Source organism: Phyllostomus hastatus, unplaced genomic scaffold (assembly GCF_019186645.2).
Source record: "Phyllostomus hastatus isolate PE091 unplaced genomic scaffold, TTU_PhHast_1.1 phas_scaffold_182, whole genome shotgun sequence".
Taxonomy (NCBI): domain Eukaryota; kingdom Metazoa; phylum Chordata; class Mammalia; order Chiroptera; family Phyllostomidae; genus Phyllostomus; species Phyllostomus hastatus.
The window spans coordinates 11,194,720-11,217,307 of record NW_025334013.1 but is presented as its reverse complement, the minus strand read 5'-3'; the positions used below and the strand labels follow the sequence as shown (position 1 = coordinate 11,217,307).

Genomic DNA, 22,588 nt, shown 5'->3' with positions numbered 1-22,588 from the left:
ATATTAAAGATGAAGATAAAAAATATTGGGGTGGTGTTGGTGACCCATAGAGCTGCTGACCTTTAATTTTCCTAGGTTGGTTCAATGAGGAAAAAATTCCATAGCACTATCATTTTATTTTTTTAAAAAGGCACATGTTTTTTGAGAGCCAGTAGTTTTAGTAATTACATGTAGCTTTGTGAAACACTCACTACATTGTTCTTACTGGACCAATGATAACTTTACAAGTGTACCAGTGTCCCGGGATCAGAGGTCGGAATCCAGTGACCAGGCTGCAGCATCTTTATCACCCGAATAGTGTGCGAGTCCACTTGATCTTGTTCGCCTTATCCCTGCCTCCTCCCTCTGCTTCCCTCTTCGCCAGGTTCCCACCTTAGGCTCCCAGGAAGGAGCCTTTGAGAACGTGCGGATGAACTACAGCGGGGACCAGGGCCAGACGATCCGACAGCTCATCAGTGCCCACGTGCTCAGGCGCGTGGCCATGTGTGTGCTGTCCTCCCCCCACGGGCGCCGCCAGCACCTGGCCGTCAGCCACGAGAAAGGCAAGGTGGGTCCTCCACTTCCCTCCCACTCGTTTCAGGTCCTATTTGTTTGAAGCGCCAAGTAAAACAGGTAGTGACCATGCTCAGATTGGCCCTCGGGAAAAGCTGATCAGTTTCTAGGAAGGGTCAGGGACAGCGCTGAATGAGCATGTCTACGTGAACCCGTAGTTACTAGGTCAGACTGAGACCCGGTGTGACTAGAACAGAGATTCTGCTTCTGATTAGTAAATTCCCACTCAATACGTCCTGCAAGCCTCCGGGAAGGGTGACGGCCATCAGTTAGTTACCTGTGGCAGCGTGGCTCCCAGCCTGGCCCATTTGGTCACTCTGGAAGGCGTAAGCCAAGAGACAAACTGCTTCATTGGAAGGCTCAGCGTTCCTTATTTAGTTCTTCCCTGCCCTCCCAACCCTCTGTGGACACAGGGAAGTTTGTATGTTGTGTTACAGAACCAAAGAGCATGGTGGTTATCTTAACTCTCGTTTTTCTGTATTCTGGCTTCTCTATCACCAGTGAAGTTAACATCTTAGAAGTGAGAAACAAACTAGAGATGTGTATGTTCTTAAAACAGCTCAAATACTTTTTTTTAAAGATTTTATTTATTTTTAGAGAGGGGAAGGGAGGGAGAGAGGGAGAGAAACATCAATATGTGGTTGCCTCTTGTGTGCCCCCTACTGGAGACCTGGCCTGCAACCCAAGCATGTGCCCTGACTGGGAATCAGCCGGCGACCCTTTGGTTCGCAGGTTGGCATTCAATCCACTGAGCCACACCAGCCAGGGCTCAAAAGTACTTTCAGAGACATTTCGTAGTAGACTAGAAACGATATAGTACATAGAAATTTTTTATTTATGAACTGATTATACAAAGAGAAATTGGTCTTTCTACTCATTTGTTTGGTCCTCACTGGAAGGAGGAAATGAAAGAATGTTTCATATATTTCAGCAAGGAGAAGTAGAGGCTGATGTTACTGGTCTAGGGTTTCCCAAAGAGGCTCGTCTACGGTGAGCCACTGTGGAAGGACTCGGTGTCGCCGCGGTGTTCTCTGGGAAGCCCGGGGCTAAGGGGAGCCTGCTCGTTGTTCCCTCGCAGATCACGGTTCTGCAGCTCTCTGCGCTCCTGAAGCAAGCAGACTCCAGCAAAAGGAAGCTGACCCTGACCCGCCTGGCGTCTGCACCCGTCCCCTTCACTGTGTTGAGCCTCACTGGGAACCCGTGCAAGGAAGACTACCTGGCTGTGTGCGGGCTGAAGGTAACAGTCCTGATCCGGGGTCCTGCTCGCCCTCTCTCTCCCGTTGTCAGCACCACTTGCTCTTAGTGGTGGTTGAGGGTGGACTTCAAAACCATTGGAGTGTGAGAGAAATCTTCCTCTGAATCCCGTCTAGGTCGTTTTTGTGTCGGGATAGTCTTTGTGTGTCCTTGAAACCTGAACGTGTCCTAGACTGTCCGAATACTGTGTGAGGGTGGGGAACGTCAGGGAAGGAAAGGAAGCGTTAGAACTCTGCAATGAACTAGCCTGTTTCCAAACCACCTTTCCACCGGTCTGTCCCTTCACCCGTGTCCAGGACTGCCACGTGCTGACCTTCAGTAGCTCAGGCTCCGTCTCGGACCACTTGGTGCTGCACCCCCAGCTGGCAACGGGGAACTTCATCATCAAGGCCGTGTGGTTGCCTGGTTCCCAGACCGAGTTAGCGATTGTCACCGCAGACTTCGTCAAGGTACTGTGACAGCTCTTCGATGGTGTGGTCCCAGAGTAGTTGTGCTTTTAAATCCAGAATGTCTGATCTCCCTTGTGTGCTAGCTTTTCCCAGAAATTAAAAACAAAGAATCCTAACGTTTTGTTGCCTTTTGTTACATTGGCGAGCGGCAGCTTTCTGTGTGTAGGCAGCATGAAATTGACTCTCGTTCTGCCCGTGTCGGACCAAGTGCACAGCAGTTACCGTACTTGGCACAGAATTTGTGGGTGTGCACCTTTCCCCCTTGTTCCCGAGGGAGAGGAGAGATGGTTCCCATTGCAGCTCTTCGGATTTACCAGGGTCGTTCGGGGACGGAGCTGCACTAGATCTCCCTTCCTTCCTTCCTTCCTCTTCCTTCCGTTCCGCAGATTTACGACCTGTCTGTCGATGCCTTGAGCCCCACTTTCTACTTCCTCCTGCCGAGCTCGAAGATACGGGACGTGACCTTCCTCTTCAACGAGGAGGGCAAGAACATCATTGTCATCATGTCTTCCGCCGGGTACATCTATACTCAGCTCATGGAGGAGGCCAGCAGCGCCCAGCAGGGGCCCTTCTACGTCACCAATGTCCTGGAAGTCAACCACGAGGACCTGAAGGTTACCACTTCCTTCAGCCCCAGATTTGATTAGTTTAGTAACTTCTGCTGCTGTTCTTTTTTGCCTCTAACTTTTTATCTCATAGCAGAAACTCTTGTTCTTTAGGACTAAACCCATTCATCTTGATGTTTCTTTATTCCCACGTGTGCTTAAGACTTAGCCACAGGGATCTCATGCTTAGACTGGGAGGGCCCTGCCTCTCGACTGAAAACTAATCACCAGCGGAACGGGAAGCTGGTAGCTACGGCAACATGTGACGTTAATGCAGGTGTTGTGTCTCTGCCCCGACAGGACACGAACAGCCAGGTGGCAGGGGGCGGCGTGTCCGTCTACTACTCCCACGTGCTGCAGATGCTGTTCTTCAGCTACTGCCAGGGCAGGTCGTTCGCAGCCACCGTCAGCAGGACAACTCTGGAGGTGCTGCAGCTCTTCTCCATCAACATCAAGAGGTGGGGAGGGGCCCGTAGAGTCCGGCCTCCTGACGGCCACATTCAGCAGGGCAGCTCTGCCTCCCTCCCACGTACTGGTGTCTGTCACGGGTTGGTGAAACGTGCTTTTGTCCAGCAAACGTCTCCCTTCCCTGCTTGGTATCTCTAAAATCACGCAACGGCTGGTGTTGGCAGTTTTGGCTGTCTGCTTATTCTGTCCCCCACCACGGAGACCCCAGGCTGTAAGAGGTGGTTTGGGGTGGGGCCCCTGTCACTCAGAAGGAAAAGCTATCGTCATGGCAGCAAACTGGATTTTCTTTTATCCTTTCCCGAGGACGTGCTTATTGATTTTAGAGAGGAGGGAAGGGAGGGAGGCAGAGAGGGGGAGAGAAACATCAGTGTGAGAGAGACATAGATCGGCTGCCTCCCACATGCGTCCTGACTGGGGATCCAACCCACAACCCACAGCCTGTGCGTGTGCCCTGGCCATGAATCAAACCTGTAACCTTTTGATTTACAAGACACTCCAGCCAGCAGAGCCACACTCACTGGTCAGGGCATCAGACCTGATTTTAATGTGATCACTGAGTTTTGAGAAGGGAAGGTTTCTCCTAGGCACGCATTGCTGTCATGCGCCCTTCAGGTTGCCCTCCTGGGGGACTTACGGGTCATGGAACATGGCATCAGTCGTGCGGCGTGGTTGGGGTTGGGGAGGTCGAGGCTTCCGTCAGGTTTCCAGAAAGTAGAGGTGTGCGTGAAGTAGTGAGTGCTCGTTTAGGGAGGAGGAAGAAGAGGTTTGGGACTTTTTCCTGCCTTTTCTACGTGCTGTCGAAGGGCCATTCTAGCACTTTGTCTCTGGTCTCTGTTTTGTGAATTACCTGGTTTGGGATGAAATAAAAGAGATACTATTCACATGCAACTTGAAGCACTTGGAGATTCTTAATAGGACAGTGGGCCATGAGCCTTAGGCAGCTCCACGGCCCTGTGCAGCTGACAGCCTCTGGGCACATGGGGTCACCCTCGCCCTCAGACAGTGGAACCTAGCATTGGTGGTGCTAACCAGGGCTCCCACTGGGGACACCGGTTGGGGCACACGAAAGTATATACGTGGCTCGGAAAAAGACTGCAACGCATGGGTAATTGAGTTCCTGCACAAACACCCTGCTCTGGGAGTCCAGTATTTAGTGGGGATGGCCTTTAGGTCAGGGAAAGCACTAGCAGATGGTGACTGGCACCTAACCGTGGCCACCTTTGTTGTCCGCAGTTCCAATGGTGGCAGTAAGACGTCCCCCGCCCTCTGCCAGTGGTCCGAGGTGATGAACCACCCTGGCTTGGTGTGTTGTGTCCAGCAAACGACAGGTGTGCCGCTGGTAGTTATGGTGAAACCAGACACTTTCCTCATTCAAGAGATAAAGACTCTTCCTGCTAAAGCAAAGGTCAGTGCACACTTGCACGTCACTCGAACAGACTGAGCCTGGTCTGGTTTTATATCTGTCTATTATGCTCCTTTCCCAGCTTTTTCAGTGGAGGTCTAGAAAAGTGGATCCGTTTTTTCCTGCACGCCCGTGCCACCCTTATGCAGTCCTGCAACTGACGGTGAAACTAGTGGCTTCTCTGCCTCATTCTGTCTGTAGGCTCTGACCTGCAGGCCCGGGAACTAACGCCCTCCTCTGTCCCCTTCTCCTAGATCCAAGACATGGTCGCCATCAGGCACACGGCCTGCAACGAGCAGCAGCGGACGACGATGATCCTTCTGTGCGAGGACGGCAGCCTGCGCATTTACATGGCCAACGTGGAGAACACCTCCTACTGGCTGCAGCCGTCCCTGCAGCCCAGCAGCGTCATCAGCATAATGAAGCCTGTCCGAAAGCGCAAAGCGGCCACCATCAGTAAGGCCCTCCTCGCGACCGCTGGGGGCTGGGGGGCAGCCTTCTGGATGGCGACTCGGTGTGGGCTGGGGGAAACATCCGTGAGGAGTCAGTGACGATCCCGCTTGCACAACTTAAAAACACCTTTATTTTTATTATTTTTTAAAGATTTTAGTTATTTAGTTTTAGAGGGAGAAGGGAGGGAGAAAGAAGGGGAGGGAAACATTGACTGGTTGCCACCCCCAACTGGGGACCTGGCCCACAACCCAGGCATGTGCCCTGACCGGGAATCGAACCAGCGACTTTTAGGTTCGTTTGCTGACACTCAGTCCACTGAGCCACACCAGCCAGGGCCTGCTTACACATTTTGTAAAGGTAGGGATGTGGGCTGGCTGATTTCTAGACGCAAAGTGCAGTTTCCCGAGGCCGCCGGTGTTCGCGTGGCTCTGGAGGCCCGTCGCACGAGTGGGACGTGCCCGCTGGCATCTACCTCGGGCCAGCCGTGCTCCGGAGCCCAGGGAGGAATCATCCCTCAGCCCATGCTCAAATGTTTTCTCTGGGTTTAGGGAACTGTCTGGTCTGGCGTGAAGTGCAGGATAGAGCTGATGGAGGAGTAGGCTCTTCGGTCGGCCAGTTTCCCCCTGAGCAGTGAGGAGGCACTCACGGGTCTCTGAGCTGGGAGCCTTGCTCCTGGCCGGTAGCGGACTCTCCAGGGAGTGAAGGCTTGAATGTAGGAGCCAGGGAGTCTGGCTCGGCAAAGACCGTCGCGGGGGTCCTGCCACTGCCTGCGTGGGAGACAGCGATGCCACTCATCCTCCCGTAAAGAAATGCTTTCTGTTGGTTTTACACAAACCAGCTGTGGGAGGACCCGCTGTTGTGTAATAAGCAGCACCCAAACCAGCACCAGGGGTCTTTGTCCTGCTGGGCAAAAGGATAAGGATTGTTGGCCATCGCCCCTTGTGTAGGCATCGTACCGGTGCCAGCACTGTAGCCCAGAGTCTGTCTAGAAAGCTCGGAGCACGTGAGTGTGGGATCCGCTGGGAGTGGGCAGGAGGAGGCAGAGGCCACACTCACCAGGGCTCTCTGTCAATCTGTGTTGCTCTCCACAGCGACGCGCACGTCCAGCCAGGTGACCTTCCCCATCGACTTCTTTGAGCACAACCAGCAGCTGACGGATGTGGAGTTTGGTGGTAATGACCTCCTGCAGGTCTACAATGCACAACAGATAAAGCACCGGCTGAATTCCACTGGCATGTATGTGGCCAACACCAAGGTGAGGACTGTGTCTGGCTGGGTTCCGCCCCTCAGAAACTGTATTGTTTGAGTATACCTCTCCTTTTAGATGCAAGTATGAGAGGTATTTCCCCTTGATTCTAGTTGAGTGGTCCCTGGGGTAAATGAATGTCTTCGCTCCCACGCAGACGGGCTTCTGCACAATGTAACCACAGGGCCGCTGTGCAGAGGGCTGGGGGTGGTTCATGCTGGGGAGAAGGAAGCCTGGAGTTGAAGAGCTCTGCTCCCTGCCTCAGTGTGCCCATCTTGGCAGCAAGGACGTGATCACCAGAGGGCAGAGCGGGTACAGGTCTTGTCTGGGGTCACACACCGAGAGACTGTCAGAGGAAGGCATTTGCAGGTTTGCCCTTAAGAACTCGTGTTCCTTCTCTGACGGGTGCCTTTCCGCCCTGCAGCCCGGTGGCTTCACCATCGAGATCAGCAACAACAACAGCACGATGGTGATGACAGGCATGCGGATCCAGATCGGGACCCAGGCCATCGAACGGGCTCCATCGTATATCGAGATCTTCGGCAGAACCATGCAGCTCAACCTGAGCCGCTCGCGCTGGTTCGACTTCCCCTTCACCAGAGAGGAAGCCCTGCAGGCTGATAAGAAACTGAACCTCTTCAGTGAGTCTCCGGCCCCTGGTGCAGACCGTGTCCTCCTCCTTGTGGCTGCTGACCTAGGCCACTTGCCCACGGGCCCCCCAGTATCCTGGGAACCCTATACCCCAGTGACGTCTCTGTGGTCTCTGCCCGCATGAACCTCTGAGCTTTGTTTGAGATGTGAAGAGGCAGGGTGGCAGGAGGAGGGTGTGCTAGAGAACGGGAGGGGCCCTGGGGGACAGATACCCATAGGGTCACACTCTGCCTCAGTGCGCCCTTCTGTAGGCGTGGGTCGGCCTGGCTGCGGGGCTGCCCGTGTGTTTCCGCAGAATGGAGGCAAGATCAGTGTGTGGAATCCCGAGGCTGTCTTAAAGCCCAGATGAGAGCTGTAGGCCCCACGTCTCTGGAAGGTGTTCAGCGGTCCCTGCCTTGCCGCTGAAAACTTTAAACTTGCGGAGTGCAAATCCCTGAGTCTTCCATGGGGCTGGCACCTCCCTCCAGCACTCACTGGCCAGCCCTCCAATGCTGTGGGGTGGATGATGGTGGCCTGAGCTTTGAGCAGAGGGAGTGCTCTGCGCTCCCGTGGGGCGGGGGCGGGTGGTGCGGTCCCCGACGGCACCAGGGCGTCCGATCCTCACAGTGATGGTTAGCGGCTGTCCTTCCACCTCAGAGACTGTGGTCGGTGGGAGTGTTTACATGTATTCAGCATCTATACGAGACTGAGGTGCTGCAGAACCCTCAGGAGATAAGGTTCGTCTGTGGCTGTGAAGTGCATGTGATTTGCTACTCTGCCCAGACTTAGTCTGGTCTCTGCTTTGGAGGCAGTGGCATTAGCCCTTCAGAGAACGTGCTCTTTAAGGCCTTCTCTCGCTTACTGCAGTCGGGGCCTCCGTGGATCCGGCAGGAGTCACCATGATCGACGCTGTGAAAATCTACGGCAAGACCAAGGAGCAGTTTGGCTGGCCAGATGAGCCTCCAGAAGAGTTCCCACCTGCCGCGGTCAGCAGCATTTGCCCTTCTAACCTGAACCAGAGCAACGGCACCGGGGAGAGCGACTCGGCCGCCCCCGCCACGACCAGCGGCACTGTCCTGGAGAGGTACCAGCACTGGCGGGGGCCGGCTGCAGTCCTCACCGGTGTCCACCCTCCCTGCAGAGCTTGTGTCTTGAGAGAGAGCCAGTCTCTGTGAATGCCCCAAGTCTAGCCTTTGATTTTCAAGTTTTCACACAACTCCCTGGCACTTGCTGTCTCCGTAGTGTGCAGGCAGAACCTGGAAGTGTGCTGAGAGCCATCTGACTCCAGTCTCTGCCCGGGCTTCTGTGTCTTGTCTTAATGCTCAGGTATCCTTGGGAGTAGCCAGAGGATGCTGACTAAGAAGCTTAAGCCAGGATTATGGATTAGGATCCAGTCTTGCTGAAATTATAGGGGAAAATCTTCCCTTTCACTTTAATTCCATCATTTTCTCATCTTTCTCTGCAGCAGCAACTTACGTGGTGGTAACACTGCTGCCAGAGGTTGGCTACTGCTTCTGTAGCAGAGCTGAGAGCCTCCTGGGCTCCCTCCAGTGGCCTTCTTAAGCACTGCGCTTGGCTTCTTTGCATTAGGTAGCTGCTGGTTTGCCACGGCAGATGAAGTAACTCATGATGTAAGGTGTTGAGTTTCTTACATTGCAAGTCAGAAGAATAGCCTGGCTTGGAATCACTGCCTCCCACCAGCAGCCTCCCTCTCTCCCTTTTCTCTCTCTCTCTTTCTCTTTCTTTGTCTCCCTACCCTATTCTTATATTGTTTGCTTAGGATGTGTTTCCAGGTTTCTCTGAGCTTCACATTTTTTTCCTTTTTTTTCTTTGCTTCTCCCCAAAGTTCTGAAACTGAGTCCCTAACCAAGCTGGACCGGTTAGTATGCCTTCTTTCTTTTCTCTGCACGAGTGAGTGTGTGTCAGAGAGCCGTGCGACCCAAAGTGCCTTGGCATCGGTCCTGCTTCTGTGGAGAGTCCTCCTGCTTCTTTCTGTCTGGTCATTGCATGGCTGCAGAGCTGTCCGCGGAGCAGGGGGGGATGGGGAGGGCGGTGCGTGCGCACTTGGTGTTGGCCGCTTCAGACTTCGTTGGCTTTGTCCTCCTTCCCCGGTTCCTCTCTGTGCCCTCTCTGCAGTGGGCGAGAAGGGCGGCCAGGGGCAGTGGGACAGCGGAGGAGTCCTGCCGTCTGAAAAGCCATTGGAGAGCTTATTCCGTCCCATTCGTTTTACGCCTCTGGTCCCTCTTCCCGAGCTCTTGACTGCCTTCCTCTACCCCTTGACCTTTCCCTCCAGCTGCCCTTTCAGTCCTCTCCCTTTGTGCCCGAGCGTCGGCCGTCGGAGTGTGGGTCTTCACACTATGCACATGAAACCCCCGGGGTCGGCCCTGGGGAGCATGCTCTGTGGTGCCCTCCTGCAGTTGGGTTTCCTGTGCCTTACCCAGGAGGAAATTGCTCAGGCTTCTAAAGGAGCTCTGAAGCAGCATTTAAATGTTGGCATTGGCACGCTCCTGAAAACACGGTTTGCCCTCTTCCCATACTTAGGGATTCATAGGAAGTGCCTCTGTGCCTCTTCTAAGAGGTGTAAGTAAAGTGTGAGCTACCTGTACCTGTACAAGAAGATGGCTCTCCCTTTTCCCTGGTGCCAGTGTCCCTTTGCCTGTGATCTGTGGGCACCCGAGCTTCTGGCCTCGTCGCACCCAGGCGGCTAAGCCCGTCTCAGTGATCCCTGCCCCAGGCAGCCGAAGGAGCACATGCATCCTCTTGGAGGAAGAGGAGCCCTGTCTCTGGGTTGCGGGCAGTGGGCACGGCCTCGGGTTGACCTCCAAGTGGGCGCCAGGTCTCCTCTGGCCCGCGCCCCCGGGAACGACGCGCATGGCGCCTGTGGCGGGCCTTCTTGCGCTCCGAGTTCGCGCTTGGCATTCCTCAGCCGCCCCCAGGGTCCTCGAGACTCGGAGTTCGCACTGGCTAAAGCACAAGGCAGAGAGGAAGGCTGCTGGACTGAAGCCAGCTTTTCTGTCTCTCTAGGCTGGTCGTGAGTTCACTAGAATCCCTGGAAAGCTGCTTTGCTGTTGGCCCAATCATCGAAAAGGCAAGCTCCTTTTTCAAAGTAAACGGGAGACTTTCTGGAGAAGCAGGAAGGCAGTGGAGTCGTTGGAAGCCCCGAGGCCTCGCAGCTGAAGAACATTTATAGCTTAATCTTGATTTGCAGAGAGGCTCCAGGGAAGTCTTCAGCTTAAGGCCTTCTGTCCTACTTTCAGGGGGCCTACGGTGAGAGGGTTTCATAGGATAGGAAGAGTGCTGGCAAAGAACACTGTTCCGGGAGTCGTGAACTTGGACTCAATTTCTGTACCTATGTTGTGAGAAGATTATAACTTTTGAAGTTATTTGTTTGGCTTTTTGCAGTCCGTGGAGCACCTATCCTCGCTCTGCCGGTCTAGAGGGGAAGGAGCGGGAGGGCAGGGGTCAGACAGCGCATTCGGCGCGGGCTGGGCAGGGTTTGTGGTGGGTAACCCTGCTGTCTCTTGCGTCAGGAGAGAAACAAGAATGCGGCTCAGGAGCTGGCCACCTTGCTGCTGTCCCTGCCAGCCCCTCCCAGTGTCCAGCAGCAGTCCAAGAGTCTCCTGGCCAGCCTGCACACCAGCCGCTCAGCCTATCACAGCCACAAGGTGGGCGTTCCCTCTCACGGATGTTTTCTGAGTCCTGACAGGGCATCAGGCTAAGCTGGCTTTTCATGTGTAAAGCAGGGGCATAGTTAAGGGGTGTAGCATTGAGATTAGACCCACGCAGTCTGAAATGTCTCCTGAGAAATTAAGGGATGTCGCCGTACCGAGGACAAGCCAGCAGTGGGCTGCGTGTTTGCATTTGTTTCTCCTGTCACTCTGACAGCACCAGCAAGGTTCAGGAAGGAGAAGGGAGGGACATTCGCGTGTGTGTCCCCTTCTCACTGGACGGGGGTGAGGAGGGGAACTCCCTGCGGATGGAGAGCAGGATGGCTGGTGTTTGCCCTCCCACGGGCTGGGGCGCCGCCCTGACTAGGCGAGCCTGTTGGAGAGGGTGGGAGGGCGAGGCGGAGGGGGGGGGTCTCATCTATGGAAGTCAGCAGGGCTGAAGGTGGCGGGTTAGGCCGGTTTCCGTAGATGGAAAAGATGACAGCTCAGACCCAGACACCTCAGTTAGCTTCATGCCTCCAGCCCAGGGAACTGGCAAATGCGAGTTAACCTGCTTAGCCTCTCAAGGAGAGATGATTTCGAGACCAGTTTGCATGATACGCACTTAGAGAAGAGTGACTGACTCCTTTACTATATATAGGAAAGCGATCTGGGATGTTACATTCCTGGAGAATTGAGTGGTTTCTAATTTTCCCATCATACTTTGATACTGATTTCGTGACTTAAATTTTTATAGTGCCTTTAATATTTTATGTGTTAAGAAGTTTAACTTTGAAGGTTCATTCCAGTTAGCTGGGTGGTAGTTAACCTGTTCTCTTGAGGGAGGTAGCCAGTCTGCCAGCGGGCCTCTCCTCTCTGCTTCAGTGCCTGGCCTTTGCTGAGGTTCATCCCTGCGACCCCTCTGTTATAGGATCAGGCCTTGCTGAGCAAAGCTGTGCAGTGTCTCAACACCTCCAGCAAAGAAGGCAAGGATTTGGACCCCGAGGTCTTCCAGAGGCTGGTGATCACAGCTCGCTCCATTGCCATCATGCGCCCTAACAACCTCGTCCACTTTACGGAGTCAAAGCTGCCCCAGACGGAAACAGGTGAACTTGGCCTACGTGGCCGTGGTCCTGAAATCTGCGAATACGTATTCTGCACCCTTCCACCCCCGTGCTGTTCTCACTGGCCTCTGACCGACTGCGTGCTCTGGCCAGGGAATTTACCCTCGTGTCTTTAGACCCCGTGGAAGGTTTGTGGCATTAGGATTGTACCATTTTAAGTAAATACTCCTTCCACTGCTTACTCCTTGGGTTATTTTGGGGTTTATTTAGTGCTATAGACATCAGTCTAATCTGTCTCTCTGCCTTATGATCTTCGGGGTAAAGTTAAAGCAGCTTCAGGGCCTCAGTTGCTTTAAACTACTAGAGTCATATCTTTTGCTTTCATGCTGTTCTTTCATTGGTACGTGTGGTGGCCCTTCCTGGTGCCTGATTCTGTTTCCTCCTCCTCCTCACTTCGTCTGGGCACCGCACTTATTTTGCTTTTATCAAATGTCGTTCACTGATGCCTTTATAGTTCTCTGTCACTTACATGCACCCATGTACTGTCGTCATCCTGTGCCTCCTTCTGATACTGTGACCCAGGAATCATTCTAGAAAGTCTCAGAGGTTCTCCCGGCTTTTAGAAGTTGAACAGTGGGACCTGAGACCTCGGCATCTGCTGTGAAGATCCTGAATGCTCCCCCTTCTGCTTAATTCTAACATACGATGTTTTCTGTGATGTTCCTTCCCCAGACTGCTTTTCTCCTAGGTGTGCCTGCTGGAATCTAGGGATAGTTGGCATGTTGATTGGGGCCCCACTTGAAACTCCCTCCCCAGGCAAGCTTCCTTGACCTGAGTTAAACTTGACACAAATTAAATTCCGTCTCCGATTTACCGTCGTCACTAACTGTCTCTCTGTGCAGAAGGAGGGGAGGAGGCGCGAGAGCCTCAGAAGCCGGCGGAGGGAGATTGCTGCAGTTTCGTCACCCAGCTGGTGAACCACTTCTGGAAACTGCACGCCTCCAAACCCAAGAACGCCTTCCTGGCGCCTGCCTGCCTGCCAGGTACCGTGTGGGGAGGGGCACTTGCCTTTTGGTGGCGAGCGGAGCCCGATACAAGTCCCGTCTTTGAGCAGGCCCCTGGCCTGCCCTCTTCATTGCCCGCCTCGTCCAGAATGGGTGGTCGGGGAACGGAAGGCTGGGAGGTCCGTCGCTGTTCCTGACACAGGGAGGCAGGGGGTGGCAGCGAGGGCGCTGTTCTTGCAGCTCTTCGTGCCGGGTCGGCTGTTTCACGTAGGGCGTGTGCGTGCGCCCGTCGTTGTGGTCGGAGTTGTTTCAGAAATCTTTGTGGACTGGCTGGAAGCCGGTTCACAAGGTAGAAGGTAGGGATCAGCCTGGAGAATCGTGCTGTTCCTCAGCTGCCACTGCCTTCGGTGTCTGACTTCTCGCGCCATCCCGAGTTCGGGTGGGAGAGCCGGACCCCAGCGGCAGCCTAGAGAAGCAGAACCTCCCCGGTGCTCACTCGCATTGGGAGTTTGCTTGGGCAGCAAACCCGAAGGCGTGTCAGGGTCGTGTTTGTGGTCACCAGAGGTTTGGGGTTAGTAGGGACATTTAGAGTCCGCCCAGCTCCTCACGCTTCTCCGCCCTGGTTTGAAGTCCAGGAGAGCAGACGGCCCCTTACTGCTGGGGCTCGGGAAGCCTGGAAAGGCTTTCGGGGACGGGTTGGGAGATTAGGAGACTGGTAGTAAGACAGATCAAACGATGCTGCCAGCCTGTCTCTTGTGCATGTTTTCTTTGTTTTGCTGTGTGTGCTTGTTGGTTTGTTAGCTTGACCTTTATGCGGAGATAACAATGTGTGCTTTTGTCTTAGACCCTTAAATAGATAGAAGTTTTTCTATTGTCCTTTCCTGCCCTTTAGGCCTCACCCACATTGAAGCCACTGTCAACGCGCTGGTCGACATCATCCACGGCTACTGCACGTGCGAGCTGGACTGCATCAACACGGCGTCCAGGATCTACATGCAGATGCTGCTGTGTCCCGTACGTGCCCCCACGCCCCCACCCAGCCCGGGCACTTGCGGAAACAGTTTAATAAGTTCGCTAACAAAGTATACACTCTTAAAGGAGATCATGGGAATTAAGAGTTTTGAATATCAATAAGTTTTAAGATTTTATTCATTCCATGGGGGAAAAAAGGTTTGAAGGGGTGATGGACTTTGTCTGTCTTGTTTAGGGCTGAATACCCAGGGGATATCCTGGGGACTGCTACTTAGTGCCAAGTATTAATTAAAGGGAGTACATCAATGACCGCCGCCAAGGTCTAGTTCTCATGACTCCGTCACAGAAGCTAGGTGTTCGAAGTGCTGATGTTAGCACAGAGCTGAGATGAGTCCGATCTCCTGACGAGAAGCCCAACCCCCCCCGTAGAGAGCCAAGTGGCCTCAGGAGCAGGCGGCCTGCCAGTCTGCCGCCAGGGACTGGGAGATGAGGGTGGCGGTCTTCCGAACGGGCCTTCCTCTGCTGGGTCAGGAGAGGGGGTTAACTGCTGAGCTTGGTCAGCAGGGTCGTGGGCGAGAGTGGGCAGGTCTCCCACGTGCATATAAACGGTCGGCCGAGAGGGGAAGTGTCTGCAGGCAGTCTCATGAATAACGTGAAACCCGAGCACAATGATGTCCTCCCACCCTCAGGACCCTGCGGTGAGCTTCTCCTGCAAACAAGCTCTGATTCGGGTCCTGAGGCCCAGGAACAAGCGGAGACACGTGACACTGCCGTCCTCCCCTCGAAGCAACACTCCAATGGGTAACGTGGGGTCTCGACGTGGGCTCACGTGGCTGTGGGGGGTGGAGGTGCCGCCCACGTGGGCCACAGGCCCGGGGCCTATGGTCCATGCGTCCCTTGTCGTCCTGCCTTGTCCCGCAAAGATTTTCAGGGGGCAGATAAAAATGCAGTTGGTCAGTGGGATACAAACAAAGAACATCAAAGCCATAGGAAAGTAAAGGTACAACAGTAAAATCAAGCCCAACATACCAAAACAAAAATCTACATCACAAGGTCCTGCGTAGTTGTTAAGTGAAGATCTTACATCTGGGCGAAAGCTTCCTCACAGCCCAGCAAAAGTAACCTAAGAGCAACTGTGAGAGTCACAGTGACTAAAGAAAAGTATAGCCATTTTCCAGGGAAAACAGACTTCTAGCACGAAAGCTCTACAGTAAGGGTTCAGGCCGTTGCCTTTGGTGGTGGTGTCCTCAGAGGTCGTGCCTATGCTGTTTGACAGCAGATGTCACAAGAGGTTTCCCTGGTCGTGCACTTGGACACAAGTCGGGATAACATTTAACACTGCAGTAAGAGCAATTCTCAAAGCATCTAAATGTTAACATTACGTTGTGTCAGTCTCTGGTTACTTGGTTTGCCTCAGAAGGAAATTTCCAACGAAAGTCATGTACATAATTTTAAGTTTTCTATTAGGTTTTAAGAAGAGGAAAAGGAAGTATGTTGAAATTAACTTACTGGTCAATCTAGTACATATAAATATTTCAACACACAAATATAAGTTACTAGTGCAGTGCTTTGCGTCTTTAAAACGTGTCTCAGTGGGGTCTTCGTCTGGTGTGAAGTGTGCACTAGTGCCGCACTGCCACGCGGACTGGTCCTGCTGCGAGTGCTCCGTGGCCACGTGCCGGGCAGGGCTGCAGGGCTGCGTGTAACTTCGTGACCTTCTGTCTTCCTTGAATATCACTGATCTTAGCCCAGCTTTTTGGGAGTTAGGCCACAGCCGGTGTGTCTTCGGTGAGACGCTGGAGTGCAGACAGTGCATGGTTCCGGTGGAGGCCACATGCACTGCCTTGCACAGCCCAGCTGGCGGGAGGCGAGCTCGCCGTCTTCTCCCGTTATGGGTCTGTCCCCTCGCACGCCGGGAGGCCTCTCCCCTCACACAGGAGCTGGCTGGGCAGGGTTCTTCTCCTAGTGCTTCTGCAGTGTGAAATCTCACTGGCCCAGTTGTTTTGGGAAAAAATAGTAGCACTTTAAGCTGCCAGGATGGATGACAGATATTATTAGATTACTTATTTTCCCTGTCTTGTCCAAGGTCTCCTGAGAGTCGGTGGGAGCCCGTGGGCTTACTGGGCTTCAGTTTCACTGCTTTCTGGAAATCCCTTGGTAATCCAAGGCTTCCCCCATTGTGCCCCCCCCCACTTCATCAGCTGGAAAAGGTCTTGTCCTAGGTGGGGGCACGCTGCTCCTGCCAACCCGTCTCTTAGATTAGACCCCGCTGGGCTTGGCGTAGCGCTCTGGAGTCTCCCTCCAAGGCACAGGTGCCCGCGGGTAGCTTGTCCGGGCTTGTGTTTGCTCTGTGAGCCCTCACACCAGATGCTGAGAGAGAAAAGGTTTGTAAGTACCTTCAGGTGACTGGGGTTTCTGTGACTCAGGAGACAAGGATGACGATGACGATGATGATGCAGATGAGAAAATGCAGTCATCGGGGATCCCGAACGGTGGTCACATCCGTCAGGAGAGCCAGGAGCAGAGTGAGGTGGACCATGGAGATTTCGAGATGGTGGTGAGTCTGGAGCTGGAGAGGGGAGTAGGGGCCCCCAACTCTCCTCTAGCTCTTATTCAGTGGACTTCCAAAAGCCACCATGAACCATGGGATGCTGACTGCGCATCCTCTCTGCAGTCCGAGTCGATGGTCCTGGAGACCGCTGAGAATGTCAACAATGGCAACCCCTCGCCCCTGGAGGCCCTGCTGGCCGGCGCAGAGGGCTTCCCCCCGATGCTGGACATCCCGCCTGACGCTGACGACGAGACCATGGTCGAACTGGCGATCGCCCTGAGCCTGCAGCAGGACCAGCAAGGTAGAAGGCAGCTGCCAGGAGCACGGCGGCCCCTGGCCTTGCCCAGGAGAGAGGGTTGGCAGTTACTGGTGTGCCGCTCACGTAGCTTGTCCCCAGATTCGGGGAGAGGTTGATCTGGGTGAGAGCTGTTCAGAGATGCAGGTGGAGAGTGAGAGGGACTACGGGGGCATTTCCAGCCGGGAGCCAGTCTCCTCATTTCTGTTTGTTTGGGCATTTGGATATTCCCTCCCACATCTGTTAGATCCCTCCAGCCTGTGTCCAGCCTGAGCTGGAGGGAGTCTTTCACCATTTGTGTAACTGAATGTGGTGGCTGGGCAGCAATAGCTGTTAACTTCCTCCAGGCCAGAGGGGGTCACACGCTGGTGAGTTGAGGTTCCTGAGGGCGGCAGGTGGCCAAAGCAGCGCTGTGGACGGGGTCTGGAGAGGGTGTTGCACTCACTCTCCACTTGTTCCCCAGGCAGCAGCAGCAGTGCCCTGGGCCTGCAGAGCCTGGGGCTGTCTGGCCAAGCACCCAGCTCCTCCTCACTGGACGCAGGAACCCTCTCTGACACCACAGCATCAGGTAACTGTCCACAGCAAGGAGCGCGGCCCAGGACCCCCGGGCCCCGGGTCGCGTTCCTGTGCTGTGAGAGTGGAACGGGCAGCTGCTTCGACAGGCCATTCTGGACTCCCGCTTCCGCCTTCGCTTTGGAAACACGGGTGTGGGGGGCATGCCCTGCAGCTTGGTGGGGGCGCTCGTGGCTTCGCCCCTGCACTTTGCATGCCGCCTGGCTTCCGCTCACTCCCCGAGGAAGGGCCCGGAGAGCAGCCTGCAGCTCGGTCAGCGCTGGGCTTCAATCACAGCCTTCCAGCTCTTCCTCAGAGGGCTCGCACTTTAGACAGCATTAAAGACAGACAAGAAATAGAGATTTTACCTTTTAACTTTTTTCTCTTCACTTGCAAGTAAGTAAAAGTGACGTTGCAAGAAGCCGAGCTAGCTGCAGGTCAGTGTGGCTAACCGTCAGGGATCTGTGAGCTTGGGAGGTAGGGGTTTTGTGTACGATTCAAATGCAGAGGAAGTTCTCAAACCTCGTTTTGTCCTTACTTGCAATCTCTTTCCTAACTTGATAAGAAAAAAAATTTCCTAAGTAGAGAGTTGGGCCAAGGGAGAAGGGGAGGGGACATCTGACCCAGCTGCTGGAAAACCCTACCCAAGTAATTTGAGGGCTGACCTGGAGGTTTTCAGACCGATGCTTCCCTGTATTGGTTTCTCTCTTTTGTATTTCCCTTTTGGGAGTTTTAGCCTGGATAGGTAAGGAAGGGAGAAAGTGGCTGTCCCCTCTCACCTGCTGCCATGGCTTGTTGCTTTCCTTGGACCCTGTGGTTGCTGTCACCTCAGGCTTGGAGGTCGCTGTCGTGCTGTGCCAGTGGTGCCCTTGCTGTGCTCTGTGGCTGTCCTGGCTTCCCTCCCCCACGCCCCTCATTCTGTCTCAGCTCAGCCCTGGTCCTGGATGCTGTGGCTGTCTCTGGGGAATTTCCTTGCTTCATTATTAGCATCTGATGAGGATGATTAGGAGGTGTGAAATTTCCCGATGAGCTCCCCTCTGGACCACCTGATTAAAAAGAAAACAAACAGGTTGATTCAAGAGGTCCCATTAGTGATTTCTGACATAAGCACCAATTGACTGATTACAAAACAAATCTCATTAAAATTGAGTTCTGTGCTTCGAATGGTCATGGCTGCTTTCCAGTCTCAGCCAGCGTCAGTAACACCTCCATGATGGTGACTGCGAAGTGTACGAGTTAGGAAATTGAGTGTCCGTGTCACAGAATGTCACTGAACTCTGCGCTGTTCTGCTTGTGCTGTAACGTGACAGCGAAGGAAGTGCCCGGGGAGCTGGGTCTTCTCTCCCAGTACTGTTCCCAGCGCTCCGTGTGCGGTGTTCGCTCCTGCTGGTCGTTAACCCGCACAGCACATCTTTCCCTTTTTCCTCTGACAGCGGGACGGGTAAACTGCGCTGTGTCCTCGCGCTGTGTGGTTTGATGCTTTCGCCCCCAGGAGGGGTTTTTACCTGTAACAGCTCTCGTTACTCTCTCAGCTCCAGCCTCAGACGACGAGGGCAGCACAGCAGCGACCGACGGCTCCACCCTCCGGACCTCTCCCGCCGACCACGGTGGTAGTGTGGGCTCAGAGAGCGGGGGCAGTGCCGTGGACTCGGTGGCTGGCGAGCACAGTGGTAAAGTGTCCTGGGGTCCTGATCTCCTGCGCAGAGGGTGGGGGCGAAACAGGAATCTCTGCCTGGGTCCTGGGATCGGTTTGGGCAGAGGGAGACTCGGGGAGACTCGTCGGAAGTCTCATGGAGTTCATTTGACCTCACCCCTGGGGTTTCTTGTGTTCGGTGATAATGGCTTAAGCTCAGGGAGTTTAATACTGAAGTAGCTTCTAGGCAGCTTTTACTTATCTGTTAGTGGAAGAAAGCAGTGGCATACCCAATCCCAAATCATGATTAATCTAAAGCAATTATGGTGAGACCTTGAAATCCATCATACTGTTTTTTTTCCTCTTGTTGGGGGAAGATCTTTTGGGCAATTACTGTTAATGATCTGATGTATTAATACAGCAGGTCATCTTCACAGTGTGCTGGATGATAGGATGGGGCTCTAGGATGAGGGAGCATGGCGAAGCCATTTGGGGCTGATCTTATAAATCGGTCTGTGGATGTGAGAATTTTTTGTGTGGAGCAGATTAAGAGTAAAAGATAATGCCCAGATTCCCAATCCGTGTGTGTTCTCTGGAATGTGAAATGGAAACGTCGGCAGCTGAGGCCAAGGTCGGTCCTGTAGGCAGAGGTCATGTTCTGCAGAGGGACGTGTGGCCGCCCGAGAGTCACTGGGGCCACAGTGCTGTGGGGCCAGAACTGTGCATTCCATCCTTACTTAGCTTCACACAGGAGAAAAAGTTTGTAAACTTACCAGTCATCTTCCAACTATTGCTGACTTCAGAGTGCACTGGCTTCCGTCGTGCTTTGGGAGCTGACTCGTGCTTTTTAAACCATTTCCCTCCAGTGTCTGGCCGGAGCAGCGCTTACGGCGACGCCACAGCGGAGGGGCACCCGGCGGGACCAGGAAGTGTCAGCTCGAGCACCGGCGCCATCAGCACCACCACTGGCCACCAGGAAGGAGAGGGCTCCGAGGGAGAAGGAGAAGGGGAAGGGGAAGGAGACGTCCACACCAGCAACAGGTCAGGGCCTGCGCGTTCTCAGCGGGGGCTTTCCTGCAGGGGAACATTCTAGGGACAGGATCCATCGCAGGAGGCGGAGTGGGCCCAGGGGTATTTAGAAGCGTGTTGCTAAATTTCCAAACATTTGGGTGACTTTCTAATTGTTTTTCTGTTACTGATTTATAGTGTAATGTACTGTGGTTGGGAAACATATAATTTTAATTCTCTGAAGTGTTTTGAGATTCAGCATTGCTTCTAAAATGATCTTATGTTTTTTGGGGGGTTTTTTTAGTTGTTTTAGCGGGGCAATTTAGGTAACCTAGCCATATTGATAATGGAAGTCTCCAAAGTGGTTTTAACGTTTTTCCAGGAATAAGTTAAATAATCAAATGACTTGTTTGAAATAATACAATAGTAGAATTGTTTTCATTTAAGTCACAAGGAAAGAAAGTTGCAATTTTTGGTAGTGTTGAATTTTTAGTATTGTTCCAGGAGTCTTGTCTAAGAGTTTGAAAAGCCAGTGAGCAATCTGGCATGATCTTGGTCCAGGTCCGGACCTTGTTCAGTTGGCCGACTCTTTCCTTTGTGTGTGTCTGTTCATTCACACGCAGACACGTTTTCCACGTCTGAAGATTTCACTCCACCTCAAAGCTTAGGTTTATCCTAACAGTGCCGACCCGCTGCTTGCCGTCCCGTCCCGCGCCTCACCCACTCCTGATCAGTTCCTACGTGTGTGGGGGCTTTTATGTGTTATAGAATGCTAAAGGACATTTAGCTCCTTTATTTGAATTCTTTTTAGAATGATAATTATTCAAATAACACACTGTACTTTCATTCAAACTTATTATTTTGAGTTGTAACATACAGAAATCACATTTAAAAATACATAGGCATGTGCTTTCTTATATTAAATAGTCCACAAAGTAAAATGAAGACTGATTCACTATAAAGTGAATCCATTAATTCACTCAGCAAATGCACTCTGAAATCTGTGTAGGACTGTTAGGCGAGACTGCCAACCAACTTGTCACCAAGACCCTAGTTAATGTATTTTCACTGTGGTCCTTCTGAATCAGTGTATTCACTAGGGACCCAGGGGCACACACTTAGTTTGGAAGCCCAGCTGCATAGCCGTAGATGAAGAAAGCGTAGGTGGTGGCCACCTGAGTGGAGGAGAGAATTCACGGGTCCAGTATGGGGAGGGTAGTGTTGAAATGGAATTTTGCACTAGGGAAAATTGCGGACGAGGTGTGGGAGGAGAGGGTAACGCAGCGACTGGCTTTCCGAAGGACTTGGGAAGCGTGAGAACGAAAGAGCTGGGTCAGTGTGCAACGGGACGATACAGGATGGATGGGTAGGAGAATGCCAGACAAGAACGCCGGGAGGCTGGGTGCGGCCACGTGCTGGAGAAGAACCATAGTGCTTACTGTGGATGGTTTGGCTTGATTTCCATACTGAGAATGGCCAGGACCTGATTGCTTGAGCAATATTTAACTTTCCCATGGCAGGTTTTCAGTACCATTCATTGTATTTTGCAATAGTTTTGCTCCCTTTTAACAGAGTGAGATTTCTCTTACATTGTTGGTGTGACAGATAGGCGTTTATTAACATTTTCTAAATGCTAGGATTGTTCCTAAGCAGTAGGTGCCTTGTTTACCTCAGTGGCTGGAGGGAGGGCCTGCAGTCACCTCCCCTCCTGTAAGTGGTGGCTCATGTTTCATGTATTTTCCTTGGCCTTTCAGGCTGCACATGGTCCGTCTGATGCTGCTGGAGAGACTGCTGCAGACCTTGCCCCAGCTACGCAACGTTGGAGGTGTCCGGGCCATCCCGTACATGCAGGTATCCCTCGGCTCGGTTCACGGGGTCGGGCGCTTTGTGCTTGAACCGTCCTTAAGCATGCTGGTGTCTCTCTTCCGGAGGCTCCGTAAGGCTTTGGAATTAGGTCATAAAACAATGGAATACAATTTTGAACTTAAGTCACAGCCCTTCATTTTAGAGATGCGAAGCCTGGGGTCAGAGAATTTTTTTTAAATGTCCCCAGTTGTCCAGCTAGTTATTGACAGAGCCAGGAGCAAAAGTCTGCTCCAGTGATTCTTAGTCTGTGGTGACTCTTCACTAAGGTCGGTGGTAGAGTGTGGTCTGTGACAGCTGTTGTCCCACTAGCTGCCTTCGTCTCGGGCAGAACTGCTCTTCAGTTCTCAGCAAGCACAGTGCCCTGTCTCAGCCCACTTCCGTTGGATGTAACGTAGCTTAGTCATTTAGTTTTGCAAACTTTTTGCAGAATATTTTCTGTGATGTCAAGTGTGTTATGTATCAAAAATGGACTCTTCTGACTCTGGAGACTTAAGCTTTGGATACCTTGGGATTTGAAACCTCCTCACGGGTAACGGTCGTGGCTGACAGAGGAGTCAGGAAGACTGGGGCTTCTTCTGAAACACCCGGTGTTTTGAAGGTATAGTTCTCTAGGGACTTGGCCTTCACGTTTCCTCTGTCTGCTGACTCCCAGGTCATCCTGATGCTCACTGCAGACCTGGACGGAGAGGATGAGAAGGACAAGGGGGCCCTGGACAACCTGCTCTCCCAGCTGATTGCCGAACTGGGCATGGATAAAAAGGTGAAATCGAAGTCACACTGTGTGAAAAATAGGGGTCAGCTAAGACCAGTTCTCCATTTTTGTCCCTCCCTCAGAGACTGTCCCCCAGTTTCGGGGGGTGCCCTCCACGAGGACTGTAGTTCTGTTGGTTCAACAAAACTGTTTTCAGTGCCTGTTGCAGCCCAGGCATACTCTTGG

General features: G+C 53.0%; 1 protein-coding gene across 6 annotated transcripts in view; it reads left to right on the top strand.

Annotated features, from left to right (window-relative positions):
- The window catches only part of UBR4 (ubiquitin protein ligase E3 component n-recognin 4), a 120,493-nt gene that overhangs the window by 44,260 nt on the left and 53,645 nt on the right, over window positions 1-22,588 (top strand). For 2 of the 6 annotated variants that reach the window (XM_045858977.1, XM_045858976.1), the window contains exons 40-64: window positions 365-547; window positions 1,631-1,789; window positions 2,103-2,255; window positions 2,642-2,869; window positions 3,161-3,318; window positions 4,562-4,733; window positions 4,985-5,186; window positions 6,275-6,438; window positions 6,854-7,070; window positions 7,927-8,143; window positions 8,906-8,938; window positions 10,084-10,147; window positions 10,590-10,724; window positions 11,638-11,812; window positions 12,503-12,586; window positions 12,673-12,813; window positions 13,667-13,788; window positions 14,436-14,547; window positions 16,173-16,303; window positions 16,421-16,598; window positions 17,056-17,160; window positions 18,677-18,814; window positions 19,644-19,818; window positions 21,540-21,636; window positions 22,304-22,411. In XM_045858977.1, coding sequence (XP_045714933.1) covers window positions 365-547; window positions 1,631-1,789; window positions 2,103-2,255; window positions 2,642-2,869; window positions 3,161-3,318; window positions 4,562-4,733; window positions 4,985-5,186; window positions 6,275-6,438; window positions 6,854-7,070; window positions 7,927-8,143; window positions 8,906-8,938; window positions 10,084-10,147; window positions 10,590-10,724; window positions 11,638-11,812; window positions 12,503-12,586; window positions 12,673-12,813; window positions 13,667-13,788; window positions 14,436-14,547; window positions 16,173-16,303; window positions 16,421-16,598; window positions 17,056-17,160; window positions 18,677-18,814; window positions 19,644-19,818; window positions 21,540-21,636; window positions 22,304-22,411 — 3,651 coding nt within the window. The remainder of the gene's footprint in view (window positions 1-364; window positions 548-1,630; window positions 1,790-2,102; window positions 2,256-2,641; window positions 2,870-3,160; window positions 3,319-4,561; window positions 4,734-4,984; window positions 5,187-6,274; window positions 6,439-6,853; window positions 7,071-7,926; window positions 8,144-8,905; window positions 8,939-10,083; window positions 10,148-10,589; window positions 10,725-11,637; window positions 11,813-12,502; window positions 12,587-12,672; window positions 12,814-13,666; window positions 13,789-14,435; window positions 14,548-16,172; window positions 16,304-16,420; window positions 16,599-17,055; window positions 17,161-18,676; window positions 18,815-19,643; window positions 19,819-21,539; window positions 21,637-22,303; window positions 22,412-22,588) is intronic. The other 4 variants (XM_045858978.1, XM_045858980.1, XM_045858981.1 and 1 more) reach the window with 4 other exon arrangements.